Source organism: Mauremys mutica, chromosome 2 (genome assembly GCF_020497125.1).
Source record: "Mauremys mutica isolate MM-2020 ecotype Southern chromosome 2, ASM2049712v1, whole genome shotgun sequence".
NCBI classification, from domain to species: Eukaryota; Metazoa; Chordata; order Testudines; family Geoemydidae; genus Mauremys; species Mauremys mutica.
Window position 1 is genome coordinate 297,924,959 of NC_059073.1, and position 19,268 is coordinate 297,944,226.

Sequence of the window (19,268 nt, forward strand, 5' to 3'; positions counted from 1 at the left end):
AAGGAATAGTATGTCTCAGTGGTGGCATTCAATTAGGAGGGAATTGTCACCTCTTCCTAGCCAGTGGATTACCTAATGTTTTGCTCAATTGTTCATCACTGCAACCCAGCAAAGTCAATGGAAAACCATCAAAGAAACTATAAACATTGAAACTGCTTGGAAGTGAAAAGGAACTAGATGACAGTGAAGGAATAGCCCTATCTGTGATTAAAGATAAAAGACTGATTCAGTATCGCACAGGGTGGAGAAAGACATCCATTCATTGATGAGGTACATTGAATGAGTGGGGGGTGCTTCACAAATAATTGGATCATGGCTCCTTGGGGCCAGCAAATGCTGGAAAAGACTGAACTTTGGCATGAGAATCTATTTCCCTAGGTAGGAAAGAGTACTTGAGTGGCTGAAAGCTAACAACCAGTTGGCACAGGCAAGACTCCCTTACATTGGAGGCAGGTGGCAACAAGATGACTCACAGCCCTTGGTGCCCCAAGAATTGTCACAACCTGAAAGGAGGAGAAATTCTTTGGGCCAATTATGTTGCTGTCAGGACAGATGGAATGGCTATGACAACAGAAACATGAAGGGACTGGGATCAATCGTGAAGGAAAGAAAAAGAAATGCATTAATACTCGTGACTCACTGCATTCTTCATATTAAATGCCGTATTACCACAACAGTGCCCACTGAACTAAGGTAAGTGTTTGGGCAGTTGTGAAAATGACACAGCCTCATAAAGTAAACATCCAGAAGTCTCACCATTTTTGGTTTGTTGCATAAAGGCACAGGCTATCAGAGTTTGTTACTACACACAGAAGTAAGATGGCTTTCTCTTGGGGAATGTTCCTTGTTCAAAGTAAGGGAGAACTCATGGTATTTCAGGAAGAACCAATGTTTGTTGACCTTCTAATAGGTGATTTTTTTGGTGCCAATACTGCTAGTTATGTGAACCGACTCAATGCAAGTATGCAAGGTGAAATACTAGTAGATTTCATATGAAATTAATTTTTGAAGATGACTTTTAGAGGCAGGAAGTTTGGAATCAGGTATATTCCCATTCACTGTGAGGCAGACTTAAGTGGAGACATACTGGAAACAGTAAACTATGACCACCTCTCCATCACTGCAAGTAACAGAGTTATATTAGGTGAGAAACTCATGTACCCATGAATCTGTTCAAGCGAAAACTAGTCAAGATAGGCAGAGCATATGCTAAAGATAAAGTAGAGTGAAAGGCATTGGACAAATTCTAGGTGCTTGGAGAGAAAACACAGTGAAATTGTATCACTCAAGCTGTGTTATTGTTGTTGCTGTTTGCAACTATGTATTCCTGAGAGATAAGCTTTCCAACAAGGATGACAATAAAGATCGTCATAAGAGAACAACTGAAGTCTGGAGAAAAGGAAGCGAGTTTGCACTAACAGCCACTGAACTCCAGTTCTAGAAGCTCTAACGAAAAAGCAAGTTAGGTTTCCCCACTAATGGCAAGTAGGGTCTTTTAAATTTAGAAAGGAATGGCTTAAAATGTGTGAATTAAAGTGTGCTACCAGTCAAACAATATAGAGAACCATTACATTATGTAGTATTTCACTTTTTATAGTGGGCTAGGAGCACCACTATAGTTAAGACTGAGGCAAGCTTACTGTTTAATAGCCAATTTGTCTATGTTTTATGGTTATGTGAGGAAAGATGTGCAAAGGAACAGAGTTAAGTTGCCACAAAATCCCTAAATTCTGTATGATTAAAATCTTTACAATGAAGTTATGAATTCTGAGACAAATTCCTGTGACACACTACTCAAATATAGAAGGCCCCAAAACTCAAATATTTCAGCTTGGTTGTACAGAATGGACTATAGCAGAGATATCACTGAGAGGGACTCTATCCCACTCCTCACAAAAGATCTCTGTAGTAAAGCATCCGTAATCCTCCCTATCCTTTCCCCCAAAATTGGCATTGTATGGGCATTCTAGACATGGCTGATGGGCCTTTGCACCATTTAGATCTACTGGCTAAAATCCATGTGGACTAAAAGGACCAGTTGGCATATAAATTTCTTCCTCCATGATGTCTATTAGTGACTCCAGCTAATACATGAAAATCCTAACACTGCATGTCAAGATGCAAAGATCTGGTTCCTTTTCTGGGAATTAAGACTTCAGCTATTATCAAGCTACAAAAAAAAGCTTTTAGTTTGGATGACAGAAAACATATTATAAAGACCACATTACCCTTTCAAGCAAACAACACAACACAAGTGAGTGAGTATCACACACAACACACACAATTTACAAAATTACACTCAGAATGCTTCAGTCTTGTTCAATATTCATAGCCTTTTTTAAGCTAACAAACCTTTTACACAACCTTATGTGCTGCGTAGTTTTCCATACATTTGTCAGACAAAATCCTTTCTTAAAATGAAAGCTAATATTGTATTCTGCTGTGTTTGGTCCTTTCAACCACCACTCAGGGCACTATAATTCACAGACACACAAATCCATCAGTTGTGACCCACTATTTTCATGGTAACCTCATGCGAGAATGAAATTTTTTTCTTCTGTTGTTCATAATGATTTTATACTTTCCAGTGTAATAGCTCTTTTTTTCCTAAGAGAGATATGTAGCAGCTACAATTGCCAGTATTCAATCAAATCTATTAGAACTACATTTATAGGACACTAATACAAAAAGAATAATTACACCAGACAAGATTAAACAGGAAGACAGAAAACACAACCAAAAGAAAACCTCTCACAATTATAGACAGTTGAAGGCTATTTATATGTTTTGCTCCCATCATGTAGAGGTAAGATTGCCATTTCCTTATAATGGACCCATTAATAGTTTTATTATACACTGAGGCAGGATGTATCAAGTTCTACATCTCCAAGGACTAATAAAAAAAAGATTAGATCACAAAAATGTATTTTTACAAAGGAAACAAGTGTGGTTTGATTAATTTTCTCTGGCTCAGGAGATTGTATTTTCACTCAAATAAGTAACTTTGTACCTAATTAATTTGTAAAGCTGAAAATTAGCATTTAAATTCCACATGCATTATGGAAATCATGATTTAGAAGTTAATTCTGAAATATTCACCATGATATAAAAGGAATGCAAAGATAAAAGATTACACACAGTTCATTTAAAACAGATACCAGCATATCTGGAAAATAAACTGTACTAGCTGGGTACTAATCATCATTAGGCCCATATTTCCCTCTCTCTCTCTCTCTCTCACACACACACACACACACGCACAGTGTTGATATATAGCAATTCTCGTACAAGAAAGGGAATAACCTATACTACTCTAAGGCACCTTTATACCAGTATAACTGTATCTACACTAGGTGTTGTACCAGTATAACTATTTTAGTAAAAAGTCCAATCCATTATCAAAATAATTATACCACAGTACAAAAACTTTAAGCAGACTAGGTCTAAATCCCAGTTCAAACAGTCTCTGTCTCAGAGTGACTGAAAAAGTGTATAATGGGTAATACCAAATAAGCTTCAAATTGCCAAGTTCTAGAGGAAAAAGTTTGGAATACTTGTAGAAGATGTTGTTTTTACAATCATCCTCCCCCCAAAATCTTTATATTAAAAGGGTAATGGGAAAAGTCAAAGGCCAGAGTGCGGCACTTGGAGACAGTTTTGAGTTAGAGGCACTGCAGAGTTACTGGAGCGTTCCTGGGACAGAGGGGCAATATGTGCACTGCTGCACCTTCACAAGCATGCAGCATACTCCTGGCAGCTGTGCAGGTGACAGAGTTCTTCTCATTTACTTTTTTCTCTTGCCCTCAGTAGTGCAAGTAGGACAGTACCCTCCAGTACGCAGTACTGGCAAGAGATTTTTAGTGGGTACGGGGTACTGGAAAGAGTAAAGGAGCAGAACGTGGCTAGGGAGGACATTCATTCTTTAGATGTCTTTAACAGCACAATACATATGCTAATAGACAAACAAAGTTTTTGTTTAAGTTTGTTAGAAAGATGGGAAGGGAGGGGAGACGGAAAGTGTTTAAAGAGTGTTTTTTATTCTGTTTCTCCGCATCGGTCTGAATTATCCATGACATTCATACTGCATCACATCAAGTCCAAATCATTAGAGGAATGCCTCTGCTTGCTTTGACCAGAGGATGTTTGGATTCTGATGTCAGCCCGTTCTGCAGCCTGACAGGAATCACGTGTTGTCCCCAGTGTACACAGAATTCTTCTTTGCAGTCAAACTAGTCTAACATGCATTTTCTTAACTGGAACTGGAGCAGCAAAACAAAGAAAACATATGCCTCATTTTCCAGCTTTGTGGGTGAGAGAACTACAAGTGAAGATTATAATGCTCGGACACTGACGGCCTTAAACCACCTGCCTCAGGAATCTGCAAAGAACTTTACTGAAAATATGTTCCTCATCTTAGCAACAAAGCTAAGACTTATCACACATCTGCCCACCTTTATTCAAATGAAACTCCTTCTGATCTGACAGCTCAGGCATTGGCCGTTTCATCCAGAACAATTTACAAACTTGGAATCGAATCCTGTAAACCCTTAATCATTTGATCAATCCCACTGAAGACAATGGGACTATTTGCATGACTATGGACCACTTTTGAGGTAAGAGTTTCAGGAGTCTGTTCTGTTCATATGAAGCAGGGGTTGCAACCTTTCAGAAGTGGTGTGCCGAGTCTTCCTTTATTCACTCTAATTTAAGGTTTCGCGTGCCAGTAATACATTTTAGCATTTTTAGAAGGTCTCTTTCTAGAAGTCTATAATATATAACTAAACTAGTGTTGGATTTAAAGTAAATAAGGTTTTTAAAATGTTTAAGAAGCTTCATTTAAAATTAAATTAAAATGTAGATGCCCCCGGACCAGCGGCCAGGACCCGGGCAGTGTGAGTGCCAGCAGTAGGCAACCTACACATGCCATAGGTTGCCTACCTGTCTAGCCCTTCCATAGAAGCGTAGCTTGGAGGTAGGAGTAAGGAGTTTCTGCTTTAGGTGGTTTGGGTAAAAGCGGAACAAAATTTCAGTAACTTCAGTCTTATTACTGCTCTGGGGTTCATGGTATCCCAAATGAGGCAAGCAGTTGTGCAAGTAGAAATCATTTCTTGCCAGTACTGCACTCATGGGAGGGACACAAGGGGGAGCATGTGACTCTGCCCTGCCCCCAGCGTGTGGCCTCGCCTTCTGCCAAGTGAAGCGAAGTATGTTCTCACTGAGAAAGACGATGTTTGAAGTCACATGGACAAGTTACATGTCCATCACCCCCACCCATATTCTAGTTAGAACGTTCACAGGAAAAGTCTATTAAGTGTAGACAGGCGTTTTCCAGGGTCCATTGTGAGCTAAGTGTTCCTTAATGGGCCATTCAACTTGACTTGTCCCTTCATGTGCTGGCTAAATACTTTGTGGGCGTTACCACAGTAGCAAACATGTAGTAAACATAGCTAATATTCATAACTTCAGATACCAAGATGATACATGCATAGAAATAGCATAATCCTAAATACCAGCTATTTCATGTACATGACTATTCCCAAAAAAGATTCTGAAAAATCATACCACGTAAGCTACACTGGCATAACCGTACTGCAGAGCCCTGCACCCCAGGGAGTGTCTACCCTGTCCCCTGCGGTTACATGCCCTGATGGCCGATGAGTTGCCATATGTCGCTTCCTTGTCCTGCTGATGAAACTTGAGCCTACCCTGTCACCCAGTGCAGACCCCTCACATCTAGCTGCCTGAAGCTGCTGCTGTAATTGCAAATTAGCTTGCAGCAGCTGTCTAATACCATCAATGCCCCCCACTGAAGGTGCCACCCCTAGGTGGGTCTGCCCAGGCTTCTCGACCTTCCACTCCTGGGCCCAGAGTATTTAATATCCCAATCGGCTGACTCCTGTTCCCCTTAGGTGAACTCACTGAGTGACTGGTTGAGCACGGTCCCTGCACCTGGCTGTGGCCCCTGCAACTGCCACCCTTTGCCAGGCTGGAACGCCAGATACTACCTCTGCCACCCATTTCCCCAGCCTCTGTGTGGTCACCCCCGGGATTAGCATTACCACCATCCCTTGTGTTAGGAGGAAGAAAACATCCTGGTTTTTTAGGTGACTTTGTGCCCTTTGAAGTGTTGTAATGCTGTGGAGAAAACCTCAGAAACAACTAGGGTGATCAGATGCCCGATTTTATAGGGACAGTCCCGATTTTGGGGTCTTTTTCTTATATAGGCTCCTATTACCCCCCACTCCCAGTCCCAGTTTTTCACATTTCCTGTCTGGTCACTCTAGAAACAACATCACTGACCATTTGCTGCGCATCTTAGCTGACCAGCCCATTAATGCACACAGCCTGCTTACCTGAGTGTGTGGACACTTTCCTATGATCATTTTCCTCCCTTAGTCCATGAGGCTGCCCTGGGTTATGCCTGGGGTTATTAAACACACCACCCTGGGCAGTAGCAATCTACAGACTTGTGAGCCCTCTTGCCCCCGCTGCAATACTGTCTGTCTTGGGTTTCCTTCCAGTCCATGGGCTCCCTTGGGGCTGCTCAGCCTGTGCCTGTCCTCTTTCCAGCAAAGGTATAGGCACGTTTCATGGCTGTGCGCTGCTTGCTGCTCACAGCCATGAAACAGGTAATTTTCCTTGCCTTATTCCCTTTTCCCTCCTGCCCCCCACATTAATTGTCCCTTGCCTTGCTCCCTCTCCCTCCCAGGAAATGAGTGAAATGAGAGGAGGGGCCAAACTGATGCTGATGTTTATATAGTACAGACCTGTTTACCCGAGGATGTCGGGAGTCAAGCCATCATGACCGTGTGTTAACAGACCGTGGGTTAAGAGGGCCTTGCTGAACAACGTGTCTATGATTTACTTAGAAAAAAAACGCTGTTATTTTCTGCTCTTTGTGGTTCGCATTTTTTTTCCTTCTTATGAAGTCTGTCATTTGGCGCAGATGAATGATTTTGATATTTTCTGCATTTTGCTCCTCCATAAATCTTACAACAGTTTCTAAAGCACTAAGTGCTTCTGTGGGCAAAATTTTGACCTTTTCAATGACATCCTCGTCATTGTCATTTAGGCCTGCGTTATTAGAATTCTCACCATCACTTTCGCAGTCTGACATAGCCTCGCAGCCAGTTAATATTTCTTCCTCAGACAGAAATTCTGAAGTCGGACAATCTTCACCCATTTCCAGCCACTTGGTAATGATTTCCGGCAACGTATCCAAACTAAGATCTTTTACCATTTGAAAGAGTTTACCTTTATCCTCTTTTGTCTGCATGCATGTTTATAGGACATCTTCTTCCGAAAATCCTTCAAAGTCTGGCTCTGAATCAGTGCCACTACTGGAGTTTTCCGAGTCTGAGCTGTCTTTGACAGAAAAGGCAACACCGAGAGCCTTCATCCAGCAGTTTTCAACGGACTTTTGTTTTACTCCATCCCAAGCTTTTTTAACTAAATAAATAATTTCCTTCATGTTTAACTGTTTCAGGAATTCGGAAATGAAGACGTGCATGACACGATTGCTGAAATCAGCTCCAGTCGATAAATTGTTTTTAAAATTCTGAATAATGCTCTGGTCTAAAGGTTGAATTTTTGATGTTGTGTTGAATGGTAGGTATAGCACTTGAATTTTTCCATCGCTCGATACCAGTGATTCAGCTGGAAGATGGGCTGGATAATTGTCAAGTAGCAAAAGTGCTTTAGCTTCGAGTTTCTTTGACTGCAGATGCTTACGAACCGCTGGAACAAAGCTGTTGTGGAACCAGTCGTCGAAAATGTGTCTCGCCATCCAAGCATTTTTGCTGTTAGCATATATTACTGGCAGTTTGGGTCTACTGAGCTGATTAAAACAGCGAGGGTTATGAAAGTGGCCAACGAGAAGAGGGGGCAAGCTTATGGCTGCCCATCTTATTACTACAAAAAAGAAGTCACACAATCTTTTATCTTTTTAAATCTAGCTGTTTTCTGTGTCTCGTAATTAAAGGCTAAAGTCTTATCAGGTAGCAGTTTTGCAAATAAAGCTGTTTCATCACAATTATAAGGCTGTTCTTCATGGTAGTCTTCATTTTGCAAAAGAGATTTTAACTTGGTGGGAAACGCGTTTGCGGCCGATTCATCAGCTGATCGGCTTTCTGCAGAAATTGATACCTGCGCTATGCCATGATGCTTTTTAAAACGACTTATAAACTGCTTGCTGGCTTGGAATGATTCATCCCCCGTTAAATTTCCAAATTTTGTCATTTGGGCTTGAAGAATTGGCCGACTTAGCGGCATTCCTTTCAGGCTTTCCTGAGCAAACCATGTGCACGTGGCTTTGTCTATTGTGGGTTTTGCTGAATAGCGCACACATTTTCGCTTAAGCCCCGCTGCAGAATCGATATTTTGTACAAAGCCATTCAGTTTAGATTAGCTTTTTAGCCATCCTTGGAGAGTAGATTTGGTAATCCCAATATCTTTTGAAACTTCGGCCTGGGTTTCTCCACTGTTTACTTGATCTATTGCAGCTAGATTTTCTTTTACAGTGTAGGAACGCTGACGCTTGCCCTCTGCCATTATATTAAGTCTACGGTTAAAATTTTCTAATGTAGTATATATATATTACTATATAACTACTATATATTATATATATCTCTAGCATGACAATGACTAAGCATGCGTGATACATCTTTACCAATATCAGTAAAGACGTACAACACGTTTCCGCTCCGCACTTCCTGTTGATTTCTATGTCAGTGAGTTAGTGAGCAAATCTGTAGCACTACATAGCAAGTTCCTGTACTGCGTGTTAACGGGTCTCGTGTGTTAAATAGGTAGCACTGAGAGGCCTGGCGCTACTGTGCTTTAAGCGGATTTGTGGGTAAACGGGTCTGTACTGTAACTCCTCATTCCTAGGTGGTGAGTCATCCACCGCGCTGACTGCTTTTCTCCTGGCCAATCAGAAAACACCCACCACCACCCTGCTTAAAGTGCAGGGTGGTAACTATGAGCTTTCCTTGTTATGTTGTACTTGCATATTTTGTGTTCTTGCCAAGTCCCCTTTCCTGACTGCAGCTTGCAGCCTGCCTACTAAAGAATTGCAAGGCTGGCTGGTACTTGAAACAGTTAAAGTTTCCTTGCCTTGCTCTATACCCCTCCCCCCCATGCACGTTGAATTCCTTGCTTGTTTGCTTTGCAAATGCTGATTGCTTCCCCTCACTTGCAAATTCACCCTCCCTGGCTGCAGCTTCACTGCCTGGGGGTGAAAGAACCTGGGGCAGGGGACACTAGTTCCCCTTCTTTGCACTGTCCTTTCTGTGTAATTTGCCTGTGCCTGCACTTCCCTAACTCTGGGGCCAGATTAAGACCTTTAGAGGTCCTAAGCACTAAAAAGATTATGGTGCCCCCCGCATATGTAATTCAAAATAAAAACAATACTATATCGTAAAATTAAATTTTATTTTTCAAAATGACACAAAAGTTACATGTATGCTGAAATTAAAATAGCTTCTTTCTAGATTTTCTGATTGCAAAATTCTGGATAAATTCATCGAAGCTGACTTGACAAAGCATGTCTGTTTCCATACACAATAGGGAAAGTGAATCAAGTCTATCCTGACACATTGTTGTTCTCTGAGGGTTTTTATTCTGTTCAGCTGAGAAAAAGAGCGTTCTGCGAAGCAGTTAGTAATCATCAATGTTAGAAAAATATGTAGTGCGAGCTCTACATTTGAAAATACATATTGTGTATCTTTCCACATCTTTCAATATTGTGTCATGAAGATCAATGTGACTGAATTTCATTTTTCCTGTTTCATTAAACTTTGCGCGCATATAACAGTGGAACTGCCATACTTCTCCACAGAGATTCATGTTCAAGTCAACAGGGTATGAGTCAACTAGCTTTTGGAAACCTTGTGAATATTAGCAGCAAAGAGTCTTGTGGCACCTTATACACTAACAGACATTTGGGAGCCTGAGCTTTCGTGGGTGTCATGCATCCGAGGAAGTGGGTATTCACCCACGAAAGCTCATGCTCCCAAACATCTGTTAGTCTATAAGGTGCCACAAGACTCTTTGCTGCTTTTACAGATCCAGACTAACACGGCTACCCCTCTGATACTTGTGAATATTGTTTGTCAGATAAGTCATATCATTTAGAAAAGAAAATCTACTTGATACGTCTTTGTACACTTCACCTCTCCTCTTCATATGAGCTTCAAATATATCAATTATAGCATAGTGTGTAGATACACAAAATTTGTCTCTAGGATTCAATGCTGTTTCTGTTGCACTGCTATCATTTGCTTGTTTTTTCCTGATTTGCTTGCGGGACTGGGCTTCTTTGTAGTTGGTATCAGGCAAGATATCTTTTGATATGTCTTCAAATCTTTCAAAATCATCCCTCAAAGTGTGTAAGTGGTCTGCTAATGATTGACAGACATCTGCACGTTTTCAAATCCAATTCTTTTTCTTGGAGACCTTGACTTGTGTGGTAAAAGTGTTGTAAAATTTCATTCCACGTGGTCAATATGACTACAACTCTAGTTCTTGCATCTTGTTTGCAATGTTTTCTGCCTCTCGTATAATTTCTCCCTTTTGTGATTGGCCTTAGTAATGCATCCACAATCTTTGAGTAGGACTCCAGAATTGCACTTTTTGCCACCGCATATGCCTCCCAGCGATTATTAGAAAGATTTCAACACACAGTCATTGCCCAAATATTTTTAAGAACTGCCCATCGGTGTGTTGAGGCAGAGAAAAATGTATAAAGTAATTGGACTGTTGAGAGAAACCTTACTGCCACTGGACAACCATCAACAGCACTGCGGCCAACAAGATTGAGAGAGTGTGCAGCACATGGTATGAATATGGCATATTTGTTCTGTTCTAAAAGCTTCTTCTTCATTCCTTGATAACGCCCTGACATGTTGGCAACGTTGTCATAAGACTGACCTCTGCACTTTCAGAAATCTATTTTGCAAACTTGGCACAGATAATGCAGTACTTGATTTGCTATTTCTTCACCAGTGTGGCTTTTCAAATTGAAGAATGTTATAAATCGTTCAACTGGTTTTCCATCTGTGGGAGACACATATCTTAGTACAATACTCAATTGATCAATATGTGAAAGATCAGGTGTGGAGTTGACAAATAAACTGAAGTACCCAGCAGTACTTATTTCATCCACAATAGCTGAACGAACTTTGTCACTCATTAGACCAATGAGTTCATCACATATTGTCTTGGATAAGTATGAAGGGTTACCTTTACCAGCATTCCCATATTTTGAAATATGGCCTGCCAAAAATGGCCACAAGCTCCAACAATCCCAAGAAATTTCCATTCTGCAATAATCTAAATGTGTTATTTGATCCCTGGAAAAGCAGACCACGTTCAGCTAATGTTTAAATAACAGCTATAACACGCTGCAAGACATGTTGCCAGTATTCACGCTCTCCTTTAATTTGTTCTTCCAATTTTTGTGTCAATCCAAAGCCCTGTCTTCAATTTAAATATGTCAACATTGAATCTCTGTGAGTAGTGCTATTTTCATGTTGTTCAATTAAAACAGTATTCCACCAGTCACTAAATCCATCTGCAGCAAACCGGGATGTTGAAGGTTTATATGCAAAAAGTTTGCAAACAAAACAGTACACAAACCCTGTTGATGGTGAATACAGTAGCCATTTTTGAGTGTATTTCTCACCATTCGCTTTCATGCTGAAAAATATTTTTTGTGGACAATATCTTGTTTGTTTGCCATTGGTAAAAGTCCGACGTCATTTGGTCCACAATCTATCCAGTAAGCTACATCATCAGTACTGAATCAACCCACATACCAGGATCTTTTCTCCTATTATTTACACCATGAGCAGGTTCAGTCTCTGACACATCCACACCTTCTAGAACAATGTCTGTTTTCCCACCAGGAGTAGGATGATCAGTTACAGTCGCTGATTTCCTTGCATTATTTCGATCTACGTTAGTAGGACGCCCCCCTGATTTAGGTGGTGATAAGTAATAAAAAGAGAACAGAAAAATGGGGGAAGTGTGTGTAGTGGAGTGTAAGGAAGTCTAACAAAGTTCTGATTTTTCCCTTGATGACTACTTTGATGCTTTCTTTGAAATATCAAATATCAATTTTTTTCAAAAAAAAATCACATTGTTTTTGGTGCCCCCTTGCTTTGCTGTTGTCCTAAGCACGTGCTTAGTCTGCCTCTTGGGTAATCCAGCCCTGCCCTGGAGCCATCCTGCCTACACAGCCTGCCTGTGGCTGGAAGTATCTGGGGCAGGGGACGCTAGTTCCCCTTCTTTTCACTGTCCCCTTCTGTGTAATTTGCCTGTGCCTGCCCTTCCTTGTCTCTGGGGCCAGGGGAGGGGGATAACACCCTTCCCCCCCACATTTTCCCAAGCTTACCCTTCTCTGTGCCCCTGGAACCATGCTGTTTCCAATACTGTTTGCTGCTTTTTTGGAGCCATGCTGCTTCCACACAGTCCTGCAGCAAGCCTTAGAGCACCAGCCTGTTCCTGTTCTGCTGGCTTCCTCGCTGCTTTCACATAGAGACTTGCCCCACTCAGGTTTCGTATCTTTATGCACATTCCGGGGGTTGGGGGGGGGGTTTGAACAAACAGATGCTTTGAAAAGGTTTAGCCTGATCGAAGGAATTACAAAACCATAACTGCAGAAGTGGGCAATGAACCATGTTTTACTTTCTTGTAAGGTGTGGTGATGACATGGGATAAAATATCTAGATAGGTTAATTACATGAGCAGGAGGCATGTCTCCTGCTCCAGCCTATGAAGGGTTAAAACTCATGCTCAGTTCTTTGGGTTTGGCTTCAACAACAAATTAACACAAAACACCAAACTGAACCTGGGGATTACAGTGAACGAGAAGCTGGATATGAGTCAACAATGTGCCCTTGTTGTCAAGAAGGCTAACGACATATTGGGTTGCTTTAGTAGAAGCATTACCAGCAGATCGAGGGAAGTGATTATTCCCCTCTCTTCAGCACTGGTGAGGCCACATCTGGACTATTGCATCCAGTTTTGGGCCCCCCACGACAGAGAGGATGTGGACAAATTGGAGAGAGTCCAGCGGAGGGCAACGAAAATGATTAGAGGGCTGGGGCACATGACTTATGAGGAAAGGCTGAGGGAACTGTCTTATTTAGTTTGCAGAAGAGAAGAGTGAGGGGGGATTTGATAGCAGCCTTCAACTACCTGAAGAGGGGTTCCAAAGAGGATGGAGCTAGGCTGTTCTCAGCGGTGGCAGATGACAGAACAAGGAGCAATGGTCTCAAGTTATAGTGCAGGAGGTCTAGGTTGGATATTAGAAAAAACTATTTCACTAGGAGGATGGTAAAGCACTGGAATGGGTTACTTAGGGAGGTGGTGGAATCTCCATCCTTAGAGGTTTTTAAGGCCCGGCTTGATAAAGCCCTGGCTGGGATGATTTAATTGGGGTTGGTCCTGCTTTGAGCACAGGGTTGGACTAGATGACCTCCTGAGGTCTCTTCCAACCCGAATATTCTATGAAGCAAAGTCCTTTCACTATATCATGTCTAACAAGAACCAAACTATCACCAAAGTTTAGTTCTAACTTTAATTCAAGACAAATTCTGCTAATAAGAATGCTGTTATAACCTTTTTTGTCCAAGATGCCAGAATATTTAACAAAATAAATCTAGTCATTTATAAACAACCCAGCCCAAATCTCCATGCTAATTACTGTGATTTTAGTACCATATTTTCTTAATTTAAAAAAGCCTCTCTCCTCTGGGCAGTGTGAGAGTCACACAAACAAAAGATAATGACCAACTGACTCTACCGAGGAAACAGTGAAACTGGTTATACAGAAAATGCTGTCAAATATACAAAGTAAATAGACCGAAGAGAGAAATATTTCTTTGCTCTCCTTCTGTTACAGTAGTAGTAAATATAACTTCCAACAATAGTAGATTTAAAAAGGGCAGGAGGGATAGCTCAGTGGTTTGAGCATTGGCCTGCTAAATCTAGGGTTGAGAGTTCAATCCTTGAGGGGGCCACTTAGGGACTGGGGCGAAACCAGTACTTGGTCCTGCTAGTGAGGGCAGGGGACTAGACTCAATGACCTTTCAGGGAACCTTCCAGTTCTATGAGATAGGTATATCTCTATATATTATTATAAAAAAAAATTCAGTCAGAAATGTGATATTGAGTTGAGTGCCCACACAAGTATAAAGCCAGAATGTCAGATCAAACATAGTTCAACTATTTTATTCTGATCATATTCTTAGGTCTCAAACCAGCAACTCTCAGGACACAAGAGGACTGCTTGCCTATGCAAAGCCACAATGACTTCAATATGCGCAGCATTCTATCCATGTGGTGAATCAGACTTTGTTTGATAGTTCTTTTAAAAATTAGATTCAATAATGCTATTTAAAAGCATCTCAGAGCCATGCACCTACCAGGAGGCAACAACAAGGCAGGCTGTAGATGACAGACTAATCAGGTTTCCTAGCAGAAAGATATGAAATGCTAAGAAAGTGACTGCTTGGGAGACAAAAGAGGAACATGCCTTGGGACAGGGATGACTCAAGCAATATGGGCTCAGGTAGTAACCAACACTGGAGTTTTTCTGTTGTTTTCTGGCAGGATAACACCAAATAACAAGTTTTTACTACTTTTATTGTAGCTCTTGCATTCTGAAACCTTCAGGAATAATAACCTTTGAGGAAGGACATGGTCAGCCTCAGATTATTTTGTTGTGACTGTTTCACCAGCCAAACCATTCCCACCAGTTTACAGTGCACCATAAAATATTTATACAAGCAATGAACTATAAAATATTTTCACATGAACTATAAAATATTTACACTATCCACATCAGTTTGGAAAGAATGATGTGCTGTTATGTTGGTGTGACCCAGAAGTAGAAATTCTGTGGCTTTAGATCAAATAAAACCATTGCAAATCATCTGAAAACTTGCAGCGAATATTAGGTTAAACAAATTCAGTTTCCTGGTCTCTTGGCTGGTAAACGTAAAATACAACTTATGTGCTTGAAACTAAGTTTTAGCAACAATGTAATGGGTTCATAAACAAACAGCACTGACCTGTCTGTAAGTTCCTTCTAGCAAGGTGTCCAGATGTTGAAGGGGAGCAGGTGTCTTGTCTTTGAATCGAGTTAGTAATCGTCGTTCAATAGCTCTAAATTGTATGGCTCTTTCAGACAACAGTTCTTCAAATTTTTCAGCATTCAAGCGAAGCTACAATTGATGGAGTTTCAAAAATTTAGATAATCTGATCCAGTAGATAGATTTTTACCTTCAAAAACACACATTTATAATGAAATGGTAGAATAATAATAAAATTCTTGGAAAATTTAAGAGTATTTATCAATTCAAATAGCCACCTTCTATGGTCACAGTAACTATATGCAGCTTCTATTGGTGTGGTTAATTTCACATTCATCATGAGATCTACCAATGGGTTGCAATAATGCCAGCTATTATTGAGACCGAAAATAATTGTTGACAGCCACAGTAATCTGTGATAAGGCACAAAAATCTCATCATGAGGTCTTATGACAGGATTGAAATTAACTCATCACCACTGGCATATGAGGACTTCTCCTTAGTTCAGTATGCTGTGTCTGTGGCACATACATATAACATATTCAATATAATATTCACTGCATAAAAAGAGAAGGGTTATGACTGTCTCTGAACATGATTTAAAGTAATAAATTCTGCCTTTGCTGAGATTAGATTTTCTCTTTTTGGGGAAACCTTCCCACTCCCACGCCAAGTATCCGGAGGTCGAGTGTTGGAGCCAGCTTTCTTGAAATAACCACAAAAACTTGGCAAAATTATATATCAAATATCCAGATGATAAAATTCATACTTGCAGTTTCAGCAGGTCCACCAAGCCGAGCTAGTGTTAGACTTGCTGGGGCCCAGGGCAGAAAGCTAAAGTCCCACTGCATGGGGCTTAAGTCTGGGGCCCTGAGCCCTTCCACCTGGGACTGAAGTCAAAGCCTGAGCAACTTAGCTTCCTGGGGGCCACTGTGGCATGAGGCTCCAGGCAATGGCACTGCTTGCTACCCCCTAACGCTGGTCCTGGCTTTTATATACAGAAAACTAGTTGTGGCGCAGGTGGGCCACGGAGTTTTTTATAGCATGTTGGTGGGGGGGGCCTCAGAGAGAAAAAAGCTGAGAACCCCTGTGGTATTTTACCTTTGAAAAGAAACAGTATTCACAGAGCTCTCTCTTTCATGCAGCTTGCCAAATTCTAACTTACCTGGGGCAGTGGGCAGTACATTTGGTTCGGTTTATTTTATTTTTTATTTAATTTACACAAGCTAGCTAAAATATTGGGATTTTTTTTATCATCATGGTCAGGAGGGAAATTGTGCAGAGTTTGTGCCTGGGCCAACGAATGTGTGTGATGATTTTGTAATGCTGCCTTAACAAAAGAGGTAACTGGAAGTCAATATTTTTCAGTCTAAAGGGACTTTTTATGGTTAACAAAATGAGTCGGTCAAAACAAATGTTCATGGCTTCAATATCATGGCATTAAATTATTAAAAATAGCAAATGTAAATTGGCACATCACCAGTAACAAATTCCAGAGCGACTCTCACCATTAAAATGAAGTGAATAAGTGAGGAATTTAGAGCCAGATTATGGTCAGCTCCTGTCCACATGCACAATGTGGAGAGTACACAGAGTATCATCCCCACTTGTATCACTTACCCAGTGAAACCATATGCTCCCCAGTCACAAGGGTCGCTCAAGGCTAACACATGTCCAGAAATTAAACACAGAATAATGGTTTTTAGAATAATTTTCAACAACTGTACATTTTTGACAGTAATGGCTAACATAGTGTGACTTCAAGCACTAGAGAATTTTAGGTTTTATTACATTTAAACATCACTGACTTAAATAATTTTGTATTCAGAAATTAACTTCCATAATAAATAAATGCTTACCACTAATACCGACCTTTTCACCTTCAAAGACCTTTATAAAAAAGTTAATTAATCTTAATAGCTGTGAGATGTAGGTGTGACAGATATGACAATTTCCTGCCATATCCTTGGGAGACCTCACTGAATTAGTTTAAGTCTTTTCAGAGTCCACTGTATTAAATTAATGGGTTTTATATGATTGTGGGGTGGGTTTGCATATAATTTCTCACCGGCGGGATGGGGTGGGTGGGAAATGGGACATATGTTAGACCTGTGGGTTCAAAGGACTATACTGAACAATGTCCCAGACAAGAAGGGACTTTGGGAACAAAATTTGTTAAGTGGTTTTCCTGGGGAATATCTAGCAATGGTTCTCAAACTTTTGTACTGGTGACCCCTTTCACACAACAAGTCTCTGAGTGTGACACCCCCCCCCCCACCTTATAAATTAAAAACACTTTTTTATATATTTAACACCATTATAAATGCTGGAGGCAAAGCAGGGTTTGGGGTGAAGACTGACAGCTTGCGACCCCCCCCCATGTAATAGCCTCATGACCCCCTTTGATTATACCAAAAAAAATGCCTTTTGAAGCTATGCCCTGAGGAATGGGTCACCTGCTACATGAGACCAAGATGACAGGCCCAAGCTTTATAAGAGAAAAATCAAACTATTCATGGTTGTTCTGGTTCTGAATTAGAGACAGTTATGAACTTGTAACCTCAGGGAAAACCCCGTTGTGGATTTTGAAGAACTGATACCCACCAGAGACCAAATTTGGAGTTAGGGTGACCTCTGGTAAGCTTTTTAGCATCCAGGTAGGTTCTTCTATTGTTTTTAATATGTTTTGTCTGTAATGCTTTCACCTTAAGAATACATGTGCTTAGAAAGAGCTGTGTGGTAAGTTGTAACTGTGGGCAATTACACTGTTCATAACCTCTAAGGAGAAAGAAAAGTAGAGATGCCAGCCTTCTAGGAAGTCTGGTTTGCTGAGGATATCACAACAGGGGACTGTGAAGCCTGGCAAAACCCCAGTCAGGAGGGAGACACACGCAGGTCTCTACAGAAGAGAGGTGATGGCTGAGGTGCCAGGAGCCTAGAGTGAGTGCCTTTAATGGACCATGGAAGGGGAATACAGGTGCAGTTGCCCTGGACTGTGAGAGTATGCAAAGACATAAATATCCATCTTCCACATGTGAAAACTGAAACTGAGACATTAAGTGACTTGCCCAACATCACAAAGGGAGTCAAATCAGAGATAAGATATCCTGATTCCCATTCCTGAGTTCAGATCGCTAGGCAAGCCAAGCTTCAATTCTGTTGCACTGCAGGCTCTTATGTACTAGATCAGAAGCCCATCATTAAGGTAGCAAGGGGTTGCCCCGGTTAACATTTGAAAAAAACAGAAATACTGTGGTAGGGATTAGGGACAACTAATAGTGAGCAAAACTGAATATTAGAAATTAATGATATATGTATCAACGGCTTAAATATTATGAGACATACCTCAAAATGGCGATCAATTAGTTCAAAATATTCTTGTAAAGGAACTGAACCAGAAAAGGTACAAGTGAAGTCTTTGCTATTTTGCTTCTTGAAATGTTCTTCAAGACGAAAAGTGAGTTCTTTTGTGATTAGCCAAAGGTCTTCTAATTGTTCACTCTGGATTCTATACCGCTCTTTAAAAACAAAAAAGAAACAAAAAAAGGAGTAAAGAAAGGTGAAGCCATATATACTAGTTCATATTCTGTAGATAAGTCATTATACAAAGGAATTAGTTCAAGTTGTGAAATAGTTCCAAAATCTTTAATAAAAGTCTTCATAAAAGAAACAATTTTGTTGGTGTTGTTTAAGTATTTCTCACATTTCATCTACCTAAGGTAGTTTTAAGTTACCAGTCCTTGTGATTTTATCCATGTTTTTCCAACACTTAATGGTAAAATTTTGTAGCCTGATTCCCAAGTTTCTAGGACCTGAACCAGGTCAGTTGTTTTATGCAGAACTAAGTCCCCAAAATATGATTTCACCAAAATAAGTACATAACTTAAATGCTATTTCTGTTTAGTCCCATGTTATAGTCTTAATTCTACAAGGGCAATATCAGACTACTTGACTTTGTTGTACCACGAGCAAAGTATGAAAGTATTTATTGCTTGAATGCTATTTACTGTAAACTAAGGGCTATATCATGGAGCACAAAGGGGATGGAGAACTGCCCTAACATGGCAGCTAGTGATTACCCTGATGTATGGGGAATCCTCGGGTGGCGGTATAAAGCTAATATAACTAGCGCTATGCTGTTCACTTCCACAACCCAGGTTTAATGAGCTT

General features: G+C 40.7%; 1 protein-coding gene across 1 annotated transcript in view; it reads right to left on the reverse strand.

The window, feature by feature from the left end:
• The window catches only part of LOC123363329 (protein PTHB1-like), a 53,566-nt gene that overhangs the window by 14,606 nt on the left and 19,692 nt on the right, over positions 1-19,268 (reverse strand). The window contains exons 5-6 of the mRNA XM_045004187.1: positions 18,444-18,616; positions 15,078-15,230 (exon numbers count right to left, since the gene is read on the reverse strand). Of these exons, the coding sequence (XP_044860122.1) occupies positions 15,078-15,230; positions 18,444-18,616 (326 nt within the window). The remainder of the gene's footprint in view (positions 1-15,077; positions 15,231-18,443; positions 18,617-19,268) is intronic.